Source organism: Oppia nitens, unplaced genomic scaffold, assembly GCF_028296485.1.
Source record: "Oppia nitens isolate AA-2021 unplaced genomic scaffold, nextdenovo-longstitch-racon4-pilon3 scaffold53_pilon_pilon_pilon, whole genome shotgun sequence".
Lineage (NCBI taxonomy): Eukaryota > Metazoa > Arthropoda > Arachnida > Sarcoptiformes > Oppiidae > Oppia > Oppia nitens.
In genome coordinates this window covers 38,340-57,500 of record NW_026533236.1, presented here as the reverse complement: position 1 = coordinate 57,500, position 19,161 = coordinate 38,340, and the positions used below count along the sequence as shown (strand labels likewise).

Here is a 19,161-nt window from a genome sequence, read left to right as displayed (position 1 = left end):
TATACTAATGCCACTAAGTTAATGATAATTGAAGTTTAAGCTAAATTGAATGATAAAACAAATTATATACAATAATAACAACAAATACTACTACTACTACTACTACTACTACTACTACTACTACTACTACTACTACTACTACTACTACTACTACTACTACTACTACTACTACTACTACTACTACTACTACTACTACTACTACTACTACTACTATTACAATGATCAAGACATGTGTGCGCCCATCAAAAATAGTTAGTACTACTAATGTATCCTTATTTCTAATGTATGTATATATTAACAGAGAGAGAGAGAGAGAGAGAGAGAGAGAGAGAGAGAGAGAGAGAGAGAGCACTGACACAAACATAACTGTTCCCAACAAATGGCAATATTGTCTAACTCTATCTACTTATATACTAATATATATATATTTGTCTAATCAAATACAAGAGTGACTTTCATTTGACAATAATTTGTTTCAATAGATATATATATATATATATAGACAATAGATAAGTATAGTATAGTTTAGTCTAAACGATAATAATAATAATATGGATTGCAATGCGAGTCTCTCAGAGAAATAAATATAATAAATAAGACAAACCATTGGTTTGTCGTCCTTTTGAAATTCAATCATAAAAATTAGTTTCATTTGGCTCTCTCTCTCTCTCTCTCTCTCTCTCTCTCTCTCTCTCTTTCTTTCTTTCTCTCTCTCTCTCTAAAGCAATCTTTTATTTCTGTGGCTAATATAAACAAAAAGCCAAAAAAAAGTAACACAATTATCATATAGTAATATGCGATCCCTTATATAATAGTTTTTTTTTGTTGTTGTTTGACTTAATTAGATGAGATTGTCGTACAAATATAAACCCAGCAATTGTCTACCCCTACTCCCTCTCTACCCCTCCCCCAACAAACCGTATGGTCTTAACGTTTATTATTATTATTATTATTATTATTATTATATTTATATTATATTTATTCAATGATTATATACAATATTTTTTTCTCTTCATGTTGATATATACAGTATATACAAACAGTATAAAACTATAGCATATAATATATATATATATATATATATATATAGCTGTATATAACATAATAATGAAATTGAATGTCATATACACAGTGTATACAATATAAGCAAACATAATAGATAGTGAACTTTCAGATGACTGATAAATAGATAGATAGATAGACATTGAGATAATGTATGTGTGTGTATGTAAGTGTGTGTGTGTGTGTATGTATGTATGTGTGTGTGTGTGTGTGTATGTATGTGTGTATGTGAACTCAATTTTGCTGTTAAGTTCAAGAGTTAAGTTAAAAGTAGTATAAAATCAATTTATCATAAAAGCCATAAATCTTACATAAAAAGTGTTGTGTGTTTTGAGTAATAATAAATTATTGTCTGCCTTAGAGAGAGAGAGAGAGAGAGAGAGAGAGAGAGAGAGAGAGAGAGAGAGAGAGAATAGTGTTATATTAATTAATGTCATATTGAAAATGAAAAAAATCATTATTAGCTAAAATTTATATATAAATAAATAAATATATAAATGTATTATTAGTGTTGTTAGTATAGAATAATTAAGTTAATGGATAATTATTTCAAATAAAAATATATTTATATATATACAGTATATATACACACACACACAAAACCATGTACTCTATGTTATTTAATTTACTATTATATTTATTATATCACAAAATATTATAGTAATATACAATATATTCTCTATATAAATATATATATATACAATATATATATATATATAATATAAAAATTTGTGCCCTTAGGAGGGCTGGCAATCAAAGCTAATTAAAGTACTCATTCATGTCGTATATATATATATATATATATATATATAAACTTTTCATTACTCTCTCTCTCTCCCTCTCTCTCTCTCTCTCTCTCTATTATATTCAAACTAATTTCACATACAATGAACTCTCTGTGATATTGAATGAATGAATGATATATATATATAAATAAAAAAAAACTATTGCTATTAAACCCCATAAGAGTTTTGTTGTTTCTTTTAGTCAGTTCATTGTCAAAGTTTAGGTTCATATAATGTATACTAAATATACTGTATATATATATATATATATATAGTTTTTTTCTTAACTATTTCCCTGAAGACATTCACCAAAAAAAAAAAAAAAAAATTTCAACTATTTTTTGTTTCCTAACGTTATTTTTTTTGGTATCTTTCGGTTAGTTTTTATATTTTCTTTGACTAAACTTTTTCTATATATATTGTATATATATATATATACAATATATAGATTTTTTTTGCTTCAAACATATTCTGTACAGAATTTGTAATTTTTTTTCGCCAACTATTTTACAAAATTATATTTATTTTTTTATTATTATTTTTTTTGGTAGTTTGGTTTGACTCTTCAACAACAACACAAAAAAAAAATGATAACTCCTATAGCATACTAACATATATTAGACACACACTTATACATACATACATACTGTACATACACACAAAAAACATGCTAACAGTTATTATTATATTTATTTCAATTCAATTGTCGAAAATATGGTTTCAATTTGTGATTCACAATAGAGAGAGAGAGAGAGAGAGAGAGAGAGAGAGAGAGAGAGAGAGAGAGAGAGAGAGAGATGAGTGATGAAAGAGAGAGAGAAAGAGAGAGAGAGAGAGATTGGATAAAATACTAAAGTATTATTTAGTAGTATTTTTTTGAAACCCATTTTTTCTGGGGTTTTTAACAAATAAAACACATTAAGGTTTTATTTTATTTATTTTTTTTTTGGTGAAAATTGTATGTAAAAAATTATTTTATTTTTTAAAAGGTATGCCTAATATGTATTGGTTGCCCAATTGAATACAGAATATATTCTGTACTTTTATTTACATTATTATTATTATTATTTAAGTAAAAAAATTTAAATTTCCTCTTGTTATACACATTTTTAGTATATACATACTGTACATACATTTTTCAACAAAAAAAAACTCAAATTACAGTAGTATTGATGTATACATTAGATGTATTGGAGAAAATCAAATTTAACATTTTTTTGTTGCTGTATTAGTATTGTATTATTTTATTTAATATATTATAATAATTTTTTTTATTGATATACATGAAAGCATACATGTCTAGCATTAATAATTGATTCAATTAGAGAGAGAGAGAGAGAGAGAGAGAGAGAGAGAGAGAGAAAAGAGAAAGAGAAAGAGAAAGAGAGAGAGAGAGAAAGAGAAAGAGAGAGAGAGGCCACAAAAAAAATTATTAAATAATAGTTAAAATAAATTTATAGATACAGTATTTTAGTATCAGTTTTATATATGTCTAAAACAAAGAAAATTACGAAACATTTTTTTTTTGTTGAAAAATTTTAATTTATTGTTCAAATTCAATGACATCTAACAAAAATTTTTATATAAATCATATTAAAACACATAAAAATAAAAACTAATTTCTATATATTATTTAATAATAATAATAATAATAATAAAATAATGATAAATATATTTTTAAAATTTTATTATTTATTAATTAATTTCAATTGTTGTATATATAATAATATTGATAGATACCGGTGCATATATATATATATTTAAATATATATATATATATATAACTTAGCCAAACAAATAGCTCATAATTAAATAGGTAGTAATAGCTACTACAGTGGCAACAAATATCGACCACCAGTCCCCCTGTTGCTGCCCGCCGTCGACCACTGGCCCGTTATTAATAACCCCATTGTCAGCGGCATCGGTATCGCCCGTTCCCAGCCGACTCTTATCCAGTCGACCAATTCGATAGCCAATCATCAATGTTCGGGCATCGTCCGAGTGGCCAATTTCGGCAAACCGTTGGCTGGCATCGGTACCGGCCACCTCCCTGAGCACCTCATCGCCGCCTGGATGTTTGTCAATGAATTTGCTGATATCGTAGACCAGGCCGTCGATGACTATCCAAAACCCCCGGTCCTGTTCCTGATGTCCGACCACTTCATCCATGTCCAGCACTTTTAGCTTTTTGATGTCATTGTTGTTGTTGTTGTTGTTGTCATTATCATCGGTAGTGATCTTATTGTCGATCATTATATTAATATATTATTATTTTTTTGCAATTAGTAATTAGTAATTAATAATAATAATAAATAATAATAACAATTTTTTATGTTATGTTTGGGATAATTATTATTATTTTATTTATTTTTTTTTAATTAATATAAAATGTCTATCCATATGGTATTTATATAAAAATTTTAATTATCAAAAAAAATTATTACTCAAATATTGTATTAAATTACATTTTTTTAAAAAAAATATAATAAAATATATAATAATATTATTATTATTATATTAAAATAATAATAATAATTACAGTTAATAACTCTATATAATATTTATTAATTATTCAATATATATATATATATATATATATATATATATATATGAGAAATATTGTTGAGAAAAAATGTTTTACAATTAAAAATTAATAAAACACATTAATTTGTTGTTGTTTTATGTATGTAATGTAATAATCAAATCAACAAAAATAAACTGTATATAAATCTATCTATTATTATAATATAATAAACATATCAATATATATATATATATATATATATATATATACAGTATATAGACATCAATACTATTCAATTAACAAAACAAAAATTACCAGAAATTTCAATCAATACAAATCATTGATAATATTCATTAAATATATATATATATAATAAATGGTAAAAACTTATAATTAAAAATAATAATAATTATAATTATAGAGTAATTTTTTATAATCCTAATAATACTAAAAAAAAAATTATTGATATTTATAAAATATGGTTTGTCACCCCCCCCCTCTAATGTTATGTATTATGTTATATTCAAAACTTATTTATTTATTTTTAAAAAAAAAAGTTATTATTATTTATTAATATTAGACATTAATTTCCAGTACTGTCGATACGGTAACAAACCCTACATAGACTATCGTACAGATGATACCGATCCTTAAGTTTAATCGCCAATTGCTTAGTTTCAAGCTAATCAATAGGGCTGCACATGTGATCAACAGGGTCAGGGATGTCAAGGGTAGTGCTTGACTCTGGATGGGTATGGATGTATTGGCCAGCGATTGAAACCCACTGCCCGACGTTATGATCATAATCAACGATTTCAGTAGCCAGGGTACGCCCAAACAAAACAGTATATCAAATATATTGCTACCAATCGAGTTACAGATGGCCATATTGGCCAGCCCGGCTTTTTTCACAATCAAATAGCTGGATATAAGCTCCGGTATGCTGGTACCGGCAGCCAATATAGTTATACCCGATACCGTATCAGGTATGCCGATTGTATAGCCTATGTTGGTTTGATGGGTTGAAATGATGTGTGAAAATAAATAATTAATTATTTTTAAAAAAAACAAAACAAAATAATTCTAATATTGATATTTTTTTAAAAAAATAAAGTTTGATTAACTTATATTAACTAAATATTAAATTAGTTGTTAATATTATTATTGATAATTATTTAGATATTTTATTTACTATATATATATATATATATATATATATATATATATATCTATAATACTGTATATGTGTAGGGTATTAGTTTATAGTGTGTATTATACTGTAATAATCATAAACTTAATTAATATTTATCATTAAAAATTAATTGTTATTTTAAAGTTTTTTTTAAGAAAAATATAAAAATTTTATTTTACGATAATTGTTTCAATAAATTTCTAAATGTTTAAATAATTTTTTTAGTTAATAAGTTTTTTTTGTGTTTCTAATTAATATCAACTATCGTTTTTTTTATCAAATAATAGTTTTGATTTTTTTAGTTAAGTTTTTTTTGTGTATGAATATAAAGAAAAATTACTAAAATAAAAATACTATATATTTATTATATATTGAAATTGAAAAATCTATCTAAATATCTATATAATAATAATAATAATAATAATAATAATAATAATAATAATAAACTATAGGAAAAAGTATATCAATTTTTTGTTTTTGATGTAAAATATAAATTAAAAAAAATGTTAAGTTTAAGTATTATAAACAAAATTAATTAATTAATTAATAATAATAATAATAATTACCGACAACAGTGGTCATCCAGACTACTACATAGGTTAGGGCCGCTATCCAGACAATGGACATCAAAAATGTTACCACAAAACAGTATTTGGTTGCCTTCGGCAACGTTATGGCAAACAGTACGGTCATCGGGAACAGTAAGGTCCTAATTAGCCAATGATCTGTCCAATCGCCGCCACCGCCATCATCATTGTCCTCGACTTTTGCGCCACCATTCAAACTGTTATAGTTTGGCTTTCCTCCACCATTAGCACCGTTACTCTGCTGCTGATAGTGTTGTTGCTGCTGCTGATGATGATGAGGTGGTGGTGGCGGTGGTACCGGTAGTTTTGGATAGAGAGCAACATCATTATTATTAGCTACCAGTGCTTGTTGTTGTTGATTGCCATTAGTAGTAGTTTTTGATGATTTAATTTCCCTATACTTTCCGTTTTGTGTTTTTGTTAACTCAATACGCGAATAGTCTTCATCTTCATCGCCGCCGCCATCGTTGTTGTGGTCATCGACGATGTTATTATAATTGTTAGTCAAATGATTATTATCAAAGTCTTCCTCAATTGAACTCTTCTTCTGATTTTTCTTCTGTTTCATCAGTGATGCCGACACTACAGCTGTGGATCCGTTTGTTGTTATCGACGACTTCAGCAGAGGTGCCACCTCTTCATCTTCTAGTCCTTCATCGACATCGTCGTCATCGCCACCAGAGATCAGATGAGAGTATTGGGCGTTGAAAAACATTATAACAATATATACCGCATATAATGCTAATAATGTCAATGACTCGACCCTTAAAGATTAAGTACCAAAAAAAAAAATCAAATTTAAATCAAAATCAATACCTAAACACAAAACAAAAAAGTTTTTTTTATATTAGTATTTCTATTATTATTATTATTATTATTATTATTATTATTATTATTATTATTATTGAAATCAATTTAATTCAATGGATTTTTTTTTGTTTTGTTTAGTCAAACAATAGTAAGTATAACTAAGTTTTTGTTTGTTTTTTTTAAATTTTTTTTTAGTCATTAACTTAATTTACTAGTAGTTTAGCTAATAATTGTGAGTTTAATTAAATTTAATTAATACAACACAACAAAAATTGAAAGTTTAATTAAACTCAATTTGAATTGTTATTAATTTTATTATTTTTTTGAAATTATTTTTCTATAATTATTTTAGACTAAAACTATTATTAACATTCAATAAAATTTTTTAAATTTATTAATAAAATTAAATTAAAAATATATATAAATAATATGTTTGATATCTAAATTTATCTAATGTTAATGTTATCTAAAGTTACTATTAAATTAGATACCAGTAATAAATTAGCAAAAAATAAATAAATAGATAATAATAATTAGCCTAAAAAATAATAAATGTTATTTTCTATGTTTAATTATTATCGTTGTTTTTTGTTGAATACAAAAAAATAAATAAAATTAAATCTATTAAAAGTAATTTTTATCTTTATATATATATAAACAAATAATAATAAACTAAATTACAATTATTGGTTCAATCACATATTGAAATCACTAATATATTTATTTTTTATTTATTTTTAAACTGTATTTAGTAGTATTGTATATATATAGTTTATATTGCAGTAATTTAATACATCATTGACTTTCAATTGGATAAATCAATATTATATTTATTTACTTATATTTCACTTAAGTTTTTTTTGAAAAAAATATTATCTAATAGTATAATATATAATATAATACTTGATTAAATTCAAAGTCAATTAATTTATTATTTTTTGTTTGTTTAAGTAGATGTCTGTCTAAAAAACTACAGGTGCTATGTCTACATAATAAAAACCTAACTTTAGAAATTAGTTATACCTATTATATAACAATTTATACTGCAATAAATTAACTAATATATAACTACTTTAAAGATAATATATATATATAATTATGTCTTTATTTATCTCATATTAAATAATAAAATTAATTATTGCTTAATAATTTGTGTCAATTATTATTATTTTTTTGTGATATATTATAGTTTCATATGATATCATATATGATAATCATATCTCTATATAATATAATAAAAAATTAATTATATTTATATACGAAAGTGTTATATATTACTAATGTATATCATATTATTAATTGAAGTTCATATACAGTACAGTACAGGTAATAATAATAATAAATATGATAAACCTCTCTCTCTCTCTCTCTCTCTCTCTCTCTCTCTCTCTCTCTCTCTCTCTCTCTCTCTCTCTCTCTCTCTCTCTCTCTCTCTCTCTCTCTCTCTCTCTCTCTCTCTCTCTCTCTCTCTCTCTCTCTCTCTCTCTCTCTCTCTCTCTCTCTCTCTCTCTCTCTCTCTCTCTCTCTCTCTCTCTCTCTCTCTCTCTCTCTCTCTCTCTCTCTTTCTATGAGTGTCTATGAGTATGAATGTCTAGACTCTTGTATATATCAATACATAAATCACTTAAAAAAAATAATAATCAAAAAGAGAAAAAAATAATAATAATTTATATAAAAATTATTATTTTTTAAAAAATAAAATAAAAATAACTTTAAAAAAATTATATACAAACCAATCGACTTTATTATCTTTAATACATAATATCAATGTAATAACTGTCAGCACATAGAAGATCATATCCCTTAGTATGGGAAACGACTTGATTTTGGGCATACGTTTCAGATTCCAGTGGGCGGCAAACCCACAGCAGCCGGGTATGGCAATCAAATTGAAAACAGCCGATCCGACTATAGTACCGGTACCGATATCGTTGTCCGATATGAACACACCGATAACACTGGTAAACAATTCCGGTGCTGACGTACCGATAGCCATGAATGTAGCGCCGGCTATATCGTCGGGTAGACTAAGGGCTATAAATATATAGATATATATATATATATAGTGTTATTTTAGTGATTGTATTTTTTTGGGGGGGGGAGGGAGTGGGAGGTAGGGGTGATTGGGTGTCAGTGTGTCATACCGTTACTGATATATTCGAGCGACTGTAGGAAATAGACATCGCATACGATGGCCAGTGCCAGACAAAAATAGATAAATACTATTATATGGATAATGAAGCCGCCATTTGACCGAAACTATATAATAATAATTAACAAAAAATAAAATATTTAAAAATATATATATATATAGTCTAATATTTTTTAAATAATTTGCAAATCAAATCAAATAAAAAAAATGATCTAGATAAAAATTATTTTTTTTAGCTAATTATAATTTTTTTTAGTAATAGTTTTATAATTATTTTTTTATTAGTAATTATTTATAATTATTTTTTTCAACAACAAAAAAATATGATAGTTAAAATAATAGATTTAATAGTTTATTTTTATTATCTAATTATTATTTTTTTTAAATTTATTTAATTAATATATTTATATATTTAATAGATACTACAAAAAACTTAGTTAAATATTTATTTAGTAACAATTTTTATTATCAATTATTGATTTATATTATTTTATTTTTTCCATTATCAATAATAATTGATGATAAACATTATTGATTTTATTAGAAAAAATTATTTAGAAAAATTGCTATAATTAGAAATATCCTACCCAGTATCTATTTAGTATATATATATATATATATATATATATTTGTATTAATGATAAAATTTATAATAATAATAATATGTTTACTAACCAAGATAATTTACTAAAAATTTTATCATCTAACCCTGAAAATAATATATATCTAATTTTAAATTTTAGTATACAGTATATTGTTTTTCAAGTACAGATAATAATTAAATAAATCAATTTTTTCTAAAATAATATTTTACTAATAAATAATACATTAATGATTATTGAATGGAATATTTGTAAAAATTATCTATATAAAAAAAATTTATTTTTTAAAAAAAATAAAATAATTTATCTATATCAATAGTTATATAAAAAATTAATTAATTAATTAGATAATCTTTTATTATAGAAATTATAAAATTAAAAGTAGATATCGAGAGTTGAATAATAGCCAAAAAAAAATAATAATTTTTGAAAATAAATTTTAGACAAACAATTTAATGAATAATAAAAATTAACTCAAAAAAATATATGGAAAATAATAACTATTTTCAAAAAAATATATTGTTAACTAAATTTTTTATTATTTTTTTTGTTTAAATTAAAATAATTATTAAATACATTTAAAATATTTCCTAATCATTTACCTAATTGCTATATTAATTTATATCTATATTTAATTTTATCATTTAATAATAATAATAATTATTATTATTAATACAGTATTACAATATCTATGAGCCATTTAGCGCTATCTTATGGAAAAATTATTTGATTGAGGATTTATTTTCAACAATATATATATATATATAATAGTTATCAATAGTTAAGTTGAGAAAATAATAAAAAAAATTACTATAATTATTAACAAACAAATTACAAACAAAAAAAACACAATCAATAAATCAATCAATTATTTTATAACTATTATAGATTAAAAACAAAATTACTATTTAATAAAAAAAAATCACTAATAATTACAATTATTTATTAATTTATAACACATAATAATGTATTATCAATATTAATAAATAATAATAATAATTAAAATTCACTGAAATTCACTGAATTGCACTTTTAGTTTCAAATCAATAAAACAAAAATTTATACTAAATTTTTTTCATATATAAATTGAGACAATAATTAATTAATTTTTAAACAACTACTAAAAAAACTAATTAAATAAAAATATTAATAATTTAATATAATTGTTATATTATTGTCAAACAAACAAATAAAATGTGATTTATATATATATATATATATATATATATATATATATATATATATATATACAGTATATACAGTATATATAAACTAGACATTAGACTGACCTCATCGCTCATGTAGTCGGAGGGAAACTCGTCGAGCGGTGTCCGGACAGTACCGACACCGACATTGGTTTGGTTTTTTGATTTGGACTTTGAATTAGCTGATCGGCTAGTGTTTCGGCGATTTTTTCCCAACGGTGCCAAACTATCGGCCTGTTGTTTGCCAACCAAATTGAATGCCCGGGTAGTGGTAGTGATGGTCGGCGGCTGCGGCGGCGGTAAAGTGCTGTCTATTACCGTATCGTTAGTATCTCTCGGCTGCCGTATATTCACAGAAACGGCCCGCTTTTGCCGCTGTTGGTGGTCAACGCTTGCCGACGGCAACTGTCGGCGACTATTATTTTTGATACGATTATTATTATTATTATTATCGGTACTATTATTATCTGGTAATTGTTGTTTGGTTTGATACCGAAAATTGGCCACATTTTCGACTACTACTACTTTTACTACTGGTGGCCGATTGTTGGCCACTACTACAGTATGGTGGTCGACATTACCGTCTAATTGTTGTCCATCATCATCGGCAGCATAGTTGACGACAACATGTTTGCCGTTTATGATAAGCGCCGGTATTATTGAGACAATCAATAGTAGTTTAACTAACATTTCACTTATACTGTAATTTATTTTTTTTAATATATTTTTTGATGAATATATTTATATTTTATTTACAATAAATATATATTAGATTAACAAATGAGAGAAAAATAATAATAATAATAATAACAAAACAAACAAATCAAAAAATAATTAATTAATTTAATAATTTTTTTTTGATTTTCTTAAAAAAAATAAATAATATTTTATACAAATAATAATTAATAATCTAATTATTATTTAGTATTATTATTATGAATCAAGAAACCTATTAAAAACTTATTATAATTATTATTAAACCTATATATTAACAGTTGAAATGTCTGTATTATTATTAAGGGGGAGACTAACTATTATTACTAATAATTATTATTAATTAAATACAACAAAAAAAATTGATAAGACATTTGTTTGATAGCACTTAAAAACTAACTAACGTTTCAAATCTCTAGTGACGCAAAATTGATTTTTAATACCACTTCATATATATATATATATATATATATATATATATATATATATATATATATATATATATATATATATATAATATCTATTATATTATTATACATGTGCTCATGTAGTAGAGGATCGGGTCAAAAATCATAACTACCGGTCCATACATACACACACACACACACACATACACACCAACATTTTGGACGAATAGCCGATTATTTATTAATATTTATTTTTTTATTATCAATCAATCAAACAAACAAATAAATCATTTGTTAACCATGTGATTGTGATAATCATAGTTAATATTTATATATCAATATATATATCAATATATATATATATATATATATATATAGATATAATTATTACTAATTTTTTATATATAGCTAATTTTATTAGCAATTTTATATACAGTACTACAAAATCATTGTTTGCCTATTGATTAGTTTTTGAAGATTTTAATTTATCAGTCATAATATATTTAATTAACTTTAAGAGATTGTTATTTATATATATATATATATATAAATATATATATAAATGATAGATAAATTTTTATTATTAATTATTGATTTTTAGTTTACCGACACAAATGATCACAAATATCATGTTTTTAAAGTTTAATTTTAATCATTTTATTTTATTTATTTTTTATAAATTTTATTTATTAAATTAATTTCTAATTGTATTATTAATTTTATTAAATTGATAACAACAACAAAAAATGTCTTACAATTAGATTTTTAACATTAATTAAAAAAATATATATTTATAGTTTTTTTGTTGTTGAAGTATATTAACATTTATAATATACTGTAAGTTTATTTTATTATTAAACATAATATTATTATTTAATTTAAAAAATAACTACTAATAATACAATCATTTTCTACACCATTAAAGCATTTAATTTACAGTTTAGTCGTTTATATTATTATTATTACTGTATTATTATATATCGATTAGAGTCATGAAATCAATTGATTTTTTTTTTGGTATGTCTTAAGTCAATAGGTCTCTCTCTCTCTCTCTCTCTCTCTCTCTCTCTCTCTCTCTCTCTCTCTCTCTCTCTCTCTCTCTCTCTCTCTCTTCAATTGAATTGATAAGATAGTAGACAATCAAACAAAACAAAACAACAAAAAACAAACACAAAAAAGTAACAAAAAAAAACATAAAATACTAGAGAAAGAGAGCAATAAATATTAAATTGTTGTCTAATCTATAATTGAATGTAATTTTTAATTTTAATCGACAAAAAATCTTTAGTTTATTTTTTTGTTTTTGTTTTTTTATTGTTTGTTTGATTGTTAATGCAATTATTCAATCAAAAAGTTTTTATCAATTATTAGCTAATTTTTTGTTTGCTGTTATTTAGTCAATGGTATATGTGTTTAATGTCTGTAAACAATATACTGTAATAATTAGATATATATATTATAAGTTTTAAGTCAATTTTTTAGGTATTAAATAATATGATGATAAATGTATTTATTTTTTAAAAAATCATAAATAATAAAACTATGCATAATATACTAACAATAATTATAATATAAGTTACAATTTTATACAATTTATTATATATACAATATATAATACAATATACTATATATTAAAATCTACTTTATATACGATATAGTAATAGTTATGCATTTAGTTTATTTTTTTAAAAATAAAAAATAACATATATTTAAATATCTTAAGTAATAAAAAGTTATTAAAAATGTTAAAAATAAATACAACTTAATAATTGACAAAACTAGAAATTACTAATAAATTTAAACCAATTAATAAAAATGTTTAATTAATTTTGTAGACTTTATCAAACAATATATCGATAAATACGAGATTAATACTACTATTTGTTATTACATTGTCTTTATCGGTAAGTTATTATTAGAAATTATTTTTAAAAAATAAAATTACGTAACAATACATAAAAATATTTTTTAATTTAAAGTAAAAACAAAATAAGTAGAAATTAAATCTAAAACAATCAATCAGTCAGACAGTAAATCAATCCATCCATCCATCAGTGGTTATGTCATCGATAACGAACAACTCAAGACAAGATTTACCGAAAGGTCGAAATCGGGAATCGTTTGATCAATTTGATGATGAATTGGCCGAATTGATACTCAGTTATCTACCGGTCGAACAATTGCTTAAATACGAGTCAGTGTCCAAACAGTTTCAACAGTGCGGCTCCGGTAGTCTAACCAGTATTCATCTGCCGACCGAATGGATCAATCATATATGCTATCGGTATTGTCAATGTTGTGATACACCTGAAGAAAAATTTGCCAAACATTTGATGAAAAAGTATCCGAAAATATCTTCAGTCCAATTGTACGAAAACAACAATCAAGTATTGATGTCAATCATCAGCAATCATCGGCAACTATGGCCACATCTCTGTAGTATCGAAAACTATATGTTAGTTAATAAGAATAGCCGACTCTGTGACCAACAATTGGACACCAATAGCCTATTGCCTGTGGAACATATGATACGAACACTTGATGTGTCGTCCGATTTGGTAATCCATGGACCAAAAACATGGCTCAAACAGTTCAGCCGATTAGACAATCTGACAGTCAAACGTATCGGCAATGTGTTTGCCGATGACGACAGTAAGGAACTACTGGTTAAGGGATTGCAATCGTTTAAAATTGACGATTTGCTTGAGCCGCGATTTGTCGACCAGTTTCGGCAATTTATTGCCGGTAACATTGGTCTCAGACGATTGGACACCAATTATATACCGTTTACTGATGATGACGACACCAGCGAAGACAAAGTCAAACAATTGTTTGAACACATCTCGCGGCTTAAAAAACTCTATCAATTGGATACTTCATTACATCTGTTGGCTTTACCATCAATACCGGATCCATTGCTACTGATTGCCAACAATTGTCTACAATTAAGTCGTCTAAGACTACAAATCTGTTACGATTATGAAGAAATTGATTTGAAGGCATTTATCCGGACATTCAAATCAGTCAAACAAATGCATCGTTTGAAACATCTTGATCTCGATATGGTTGGCGAAAATGATTGGGACAACAGTGACATTGATTTGGCTGAAAGACATTTGTCAACCAAACAGATGACTGATTTGCAGTTAACACCGAAATGTTGGCCACAATTAACACATCTGAGAATTGGCGGTAAGATTACTAAACTAATAGTCAATCAGCCGTTTATTGCCAATCTATACCTAAATCTACCGCGACTTCAATATCTAGAAACCTGTATCCGTTTGAATACAGTAGTCGTCAACAACGGACCGGAAGTATTGCAGTCATTGACAACAAAGATGCCATCAATGCAGAGACTTGTCGTCCAGAGTCTAGTCTTTGACAACATTACTGAGGATCTGGTAATGAAATCAATGGACAGACAACGGTCTAAATTGAAACTGATTGACATTACAGCCGTTGATTGGACACAACCAAAGCCCAGCCAACCGTACGATCCGATGATTACCGATTCGTATCGACTCATATCCATATCCAAGTAATTAAGTGAACAATCAATCAATCAGTTAATTATGATATCAATTGAATTCAATTAAATAAAAGTAAAAAAAATTCAAGTGAATTTAATAATAATTTAAAAATCATTAAATAAAAAAAAATTCAATCAATATATAGAAATATATATATATATATATAAAAGGGTTTTTCATATATTTAGCACATGCGGTTTTTGCTATAATTCTTAAACGGAGTGAGATATATTAATTTTGTAAAAAGTGTATTAATATATGATTTACGCGTGATATTATTAAATATTAAATTTTTAATTTTGATCACGTGATCATATTTATTTTGGGATGCTTGCAAACCACTATGTCAGAACCTAATCTATAAATGATAGAATAAAATTTCAATTATATTTTTGTAAAGCTAACATTGAAAATTTACGGAAAGAAAAAATTTTTAATATTGGTCGAAGAATAAAATTTTTATGGTTTTTCAAACTTGTGGAATAACACATTATATAAAATAGTCAAAAATAAAATGACGTAATTTATGGATAGTAGACACTAATTAGATAAAGATTTTTATACTATTACTTATTCTAAAAACAAAATTTTTTTATGTCGAATATTTTTTAAAATAATAAAATTTAATTACAAATTACATTATCGAATTACTATGTTGTGCTTTTTATTGTAATTTGAATATCTAAAAAAATATTCGACATAAAAAAATTTTGTTTTTAGAATAAGTAATAGTATTAAAATCTTTATCTAATTAGTGTCTACTATCCATAAATAACGTCATTTTATTTTTGACTATTTTATATAATGTGTTATTCCACAAGTTTGAAAAACCATAAAAATTTTATTCTTCGACCAATTTTAAAAATTCTTTCTTTCCATAAATTTTCAATGTAAGCTTTACAAAAATATAATTGAAATTTTATTCTATCATTTATAGATTAGGTTCTGACATAGTGGTTTGCAAACATCCCAAAATAAATATGATCACGTGATCAAAATTAAAAATTTAATGTTTTATAATATCACGCGTAAATCATATTTTAATACATTTTTTACAAAATTAATATATCTCACACCATTTAAGAATTATAGCAAAAACCGCATGTGCTAAATATATGAAAACCCCTTTTATATATATCAAAAAATACATTGTACAGCACTGGTATGGGATAGTTTAGTTACTAGACTACTAGACTACTAGAGTAACTAGACTCTAGTAGTAGTAGTACTACAGTATCTACACATACATTGTTGTATAATATTTGTTAATCAATCCCTGGGCATAGCTAACAGTATTGCAGTGAAGTAGCTATACTACCAGTCCATACAATATATTGCTGTTTATACTAAACATAATTATTTAATATTTATTATATGATTTAATTTAAAAAAAATTAAATTAAATACAAATTTAAAAAAACTGTAGATAATTATTAATTTTAAAAAAATAAATAACTAAATAAATATACTATTATATGATTAAATTGCATTTTTTTTATTTATTTGTTTGTTTAATAATCAATTTAAATACTTATAGCCAATATTGTCGACAATATCGGGTATTACCTGTATAATATAACTTAATTAATGGCAAAACTAGAAATACTAATAAATTTATAGCAATTAATAAAAATGCCATAATTTTGTAGATTTTATCAAACAATATATCAATAAATACAGGATTATTAATACTACTAATTGTTATATCATTGTCATCATCGGTAAGTTTTGGTAGTTTTATAGTTGGTTTACAATCAAACAAATCGACAGTTGGTTTCATATTACTATTTCTACACTAAATTAGTTATAATAAAACAAATTATTAATAAAATAATTACAATTAATATTATAAACAAAAAATAATTTATTTTACTCATTGATTTTGATTACTACTATTAAATAAACAATAATATCCAATATACCGGTGCTTAGCAAATACAATGCCCTCATTATCATCGGACTCAAAGTATAGCTATAATCCTAGTATATAGCTATAATACTGATCGTCAGTATTGTCGACAATATCGGGTATTTCCTTACTATGGGTAGTATTGTTGCTGCTATCAATAGCTATCGGTAACTTCGGGTCATTGAAATCATACAATTGATGGCTACGTTTGGCTATAACATCACTATTATTATTATTGACTTGCGTTTGAAACCATTGTGTAATAAACAATACATGTGTGTCTACCTGAGCCCTGTATAAACTAAAAGCTATCGAACTGTTTCTGAGCTCAGTTAGTGTAAAATTACCGATATTGGCCTTGTTATCACCACTAGCGGTAGCGGTACTATCGTTGGCCGACAAGCCAAACGGTCGGCAAAACAGCAAAACGCCGCCATTGTCATCCTCGTCGGGACCACCTTTGCAATCGTCATCGCACTCTTCATCTCTATCTCCGTCGTCATCCTCTTCTTCGACGACAACAACCGATTCATCGTTTTCGTCGTCATCCGAATCTTCGCCATCCAGACCGCCGTTTTTCACTTCAATATCGGGTACCAGAAAATATTGCAACGGATTTGGCCACATATTGTCTTTGATTACTTCGGCATTATCATCGGCGGATGCGTCGCCGGATGTGATGAATGTACGGGGAAATTCCATCTGACGTTTTCGCGAAGCGGCCGCCGATGAAGACTTGGCGTTCGTATCGTTTTCATTCTTGTTGTACGCAGACTGTTGGTCCTGTAGTCGTTTAGATAGATCCGAATTGTCTCGCCATTTGATGGTACCATTGTGTACCACTGGTGGCGGTGGAGGAGGTGGTGGCAGCGGTGGCGGTGGAGGAGGTGGTGGCAGCGGTGGCGGTGGAGGAGGTGGTGGCAGCGGTGGCGGTGGAGGAGGTGGTGGCAGCGGTGGCGGTGGAGGAGGTGGTGGCAGCGGTGGCGGTGGAGGAGGCGGTGGTGGAGGAGGAGACTGTTGTTTGCTACCGGTGTTCCCATGCGATCCTGACGCCGAGGCCATTTTTGTATGGGAGTGTAATAACTCCCACCAGTCCCTCGGCGTCGTCGTCATGGAAGACAACCGGATCGTCCAACGCGACGGACCACCGGTAGTGCCGATTGATGTCCCGAACTCGTCTACGTATTTCCATCTCATCGGCCTGGAGACAGGGCGAGTGTCGGCGGTTGGCCACGGCCTTAACAATTGCCGACAATTGATCCAAATAGGCCGCAGCCGACCTATCCCTGGCCACCTGTCGCTGTCTGGCCGCGGGATCAATAGCTGCTGATCGTGGTGGTGGTGGTGGTGGTGGTTTTTGCGTCGACATGTCATCAGTTTTTGTTGTTGTTGCTGTTGTTGAGTGTCTTTGTGTGGATAGTCTTCAGAAAATTTTGATACTAATAGTTTTTTTTATTTTTTATTTTTTGAAAATATATTGTTTAAAATTTTTTTTTTAAATCATGAAAATAATATTTAATTTTTTTTTTGTATAATTTAAAATTATATAGTCTGTCTAATATATTTTCTAAACACTTATTTCATTGCCTATTATCCAACGTTTGTCCATTTGTATGGTCAGGGAGGTGATAGTGGTGGTGGTGTTGACCAACACACGGCTGCCTTTATGTATACCGTAT

General features: G+C 26.2%; 4 protein-coding genes across 5 annotated transcripts; 1 reads left to right on the top strand and 3 right to left on the bottom strand.

Annotated features, from left to right (window-relative positions):
* Positions 1-3,612: 3,612 nt before the first annotated feature.
* On the bottom strand, positions 3,613-4,100 carry LOC128960771 (uncharacterized). The gene has a single exon (XM_054306905.1). It carries the CDS (start codon positions 4,098-4,100, stop codon positions 3,633-3,635), a length of 468 nt encoding a protein of 155 aa, XP_054162880.1. The 3' UTR covers positions 3,613-3,632.
* Positions 4,101-4,922: 822 nt separating this feature from the next.
* On the bottom strand, positions 4,923-11,622 carry LOC128960768 (sodium/potassium/calcium exchanger 5-like). 2 transcript variants are annotated; one of them, XM_054306902.1, is made up of 6 exons: positions 11,413-11,622; positions 11,004-11,334; positions 9,105-9,219; positions 8,694-8,994; positions 6,130-6,914; positions 4,923-5,375 (listed from the first exon to the last, which is right to left on the bottom strand). In XM_054306902.1, the coding sequence occupies exons 1-6, from the start codon at positions 11,607-11,609 to the stop codon at positions 4,948-4,950; spliced, it is 2,157 nt and encodes a 718-aa protein (XP_054162877.1). In that variant the 5' UTR covers positions 11,610-11,622; the 3' UTR covers positions 4,923-4,947. The 2 variants fall into 2 exon arrangements, with proteins under 2 accessions (XP_054162877.1, XP_054162875.1); XM_054306900.1 differs by having other exon boundaries at positions 11,004-11,622.
* Positions 11,623-14,032: 2,410 nt separating this feature from the next.
* On the top strand, positions 14,033-15,585 carry LOC128960770 (uncharacterized). The gene is made up of 2 exons (XM_054306904.1): positions 14,033-15,232; positions 15,311-15,585. Exons 1-2 carry the CDS (start codon positions 14,101-14,103, stop codon positions 15,583-15,585), a joined length of 1,407 nt encoding a protein of 468 aa, XP_054162879.1. The 5' UTR covers positions 14,033-14,100.
* Positions 15,586-17,450: 1,865 nt separating this feature from the next.
* On the bottom strand, positions 17,451-18,851 carry LOC128960769 (B-cell lymphoma/leukemia 11B-like). The gene is made up of 2 exons (XM_054306903.1): positions 18,665-18,851; positions 17,451-18,528 (listed from the first exon to the last, which is right to left on the bottom strand). Exons 1-2 carry the CDS (start codon positions 18,849-18,851, stop codon positions 17,546-17,548), a joined length of 1,170 nt encoding a protein of 389 aa, XP_054162878.1. The 3' UTR covers positions 17,451-17,545.
* Positions 18,852-19,161: the final 310 nt, after the last annotated feature.

Bases quoted from the DNA above. Each gene is read 5' to 3' on its own strand.
- LOC128960771 (XM_054306905.1), bottom strand. From the start codon at position 4,100: ATGATCGACAATAAGATCACTACCGATGATAATGACAACAACAACAAC.
- LOC128960768 (XM_054306900.1), bottom strand. From the start codon at position 11,609: ATGTTAGTTAAACTACTATTGATTGTCTCAATAATACCGGCGCTTATC. The intron at 8,995-9,104 runs GTATGACACACT...ATATATTTATAG, and splicing joins GCTCGAATATATCAGTAACG to CCCTTAGTCTACCCGACGAT. The intron at 6,915-8,693 runs GTTTGTATATAA...TTAATCTTTAAG, and splicing joins AAAGATAATAAAGTCGATTG to GGTCGAGTCATTGACATTAT.
- LOC128960770 (XM_054306904.1), top strand. From the start codon at position 14,101: ATGTCATCGATAACGAACAACTCAAGACAAGATTTACCGAAAGGTCGA. The intron at 15,233-15,310 runs GTAAGATTACTA...TTCAATATCTAG, and splicing joins AACACATCTGAGAATTGGCG to AAACCTGTATCCGTTTGAAT.
- LOC128960769 (XM_054306903.1), bottom strand. From the start codon at position 18,851: ATGTCGACGCAAAAACCACCACCACCACCACCACCACGATCAGCAGCT. The intron at 18,529-18,664 runs GTAGACGAGTTC...CCTCGGCGTCAG, and splicing joins GGCCGATGAGATGGAAATAC to GATCGCATGGGAACACCGGT.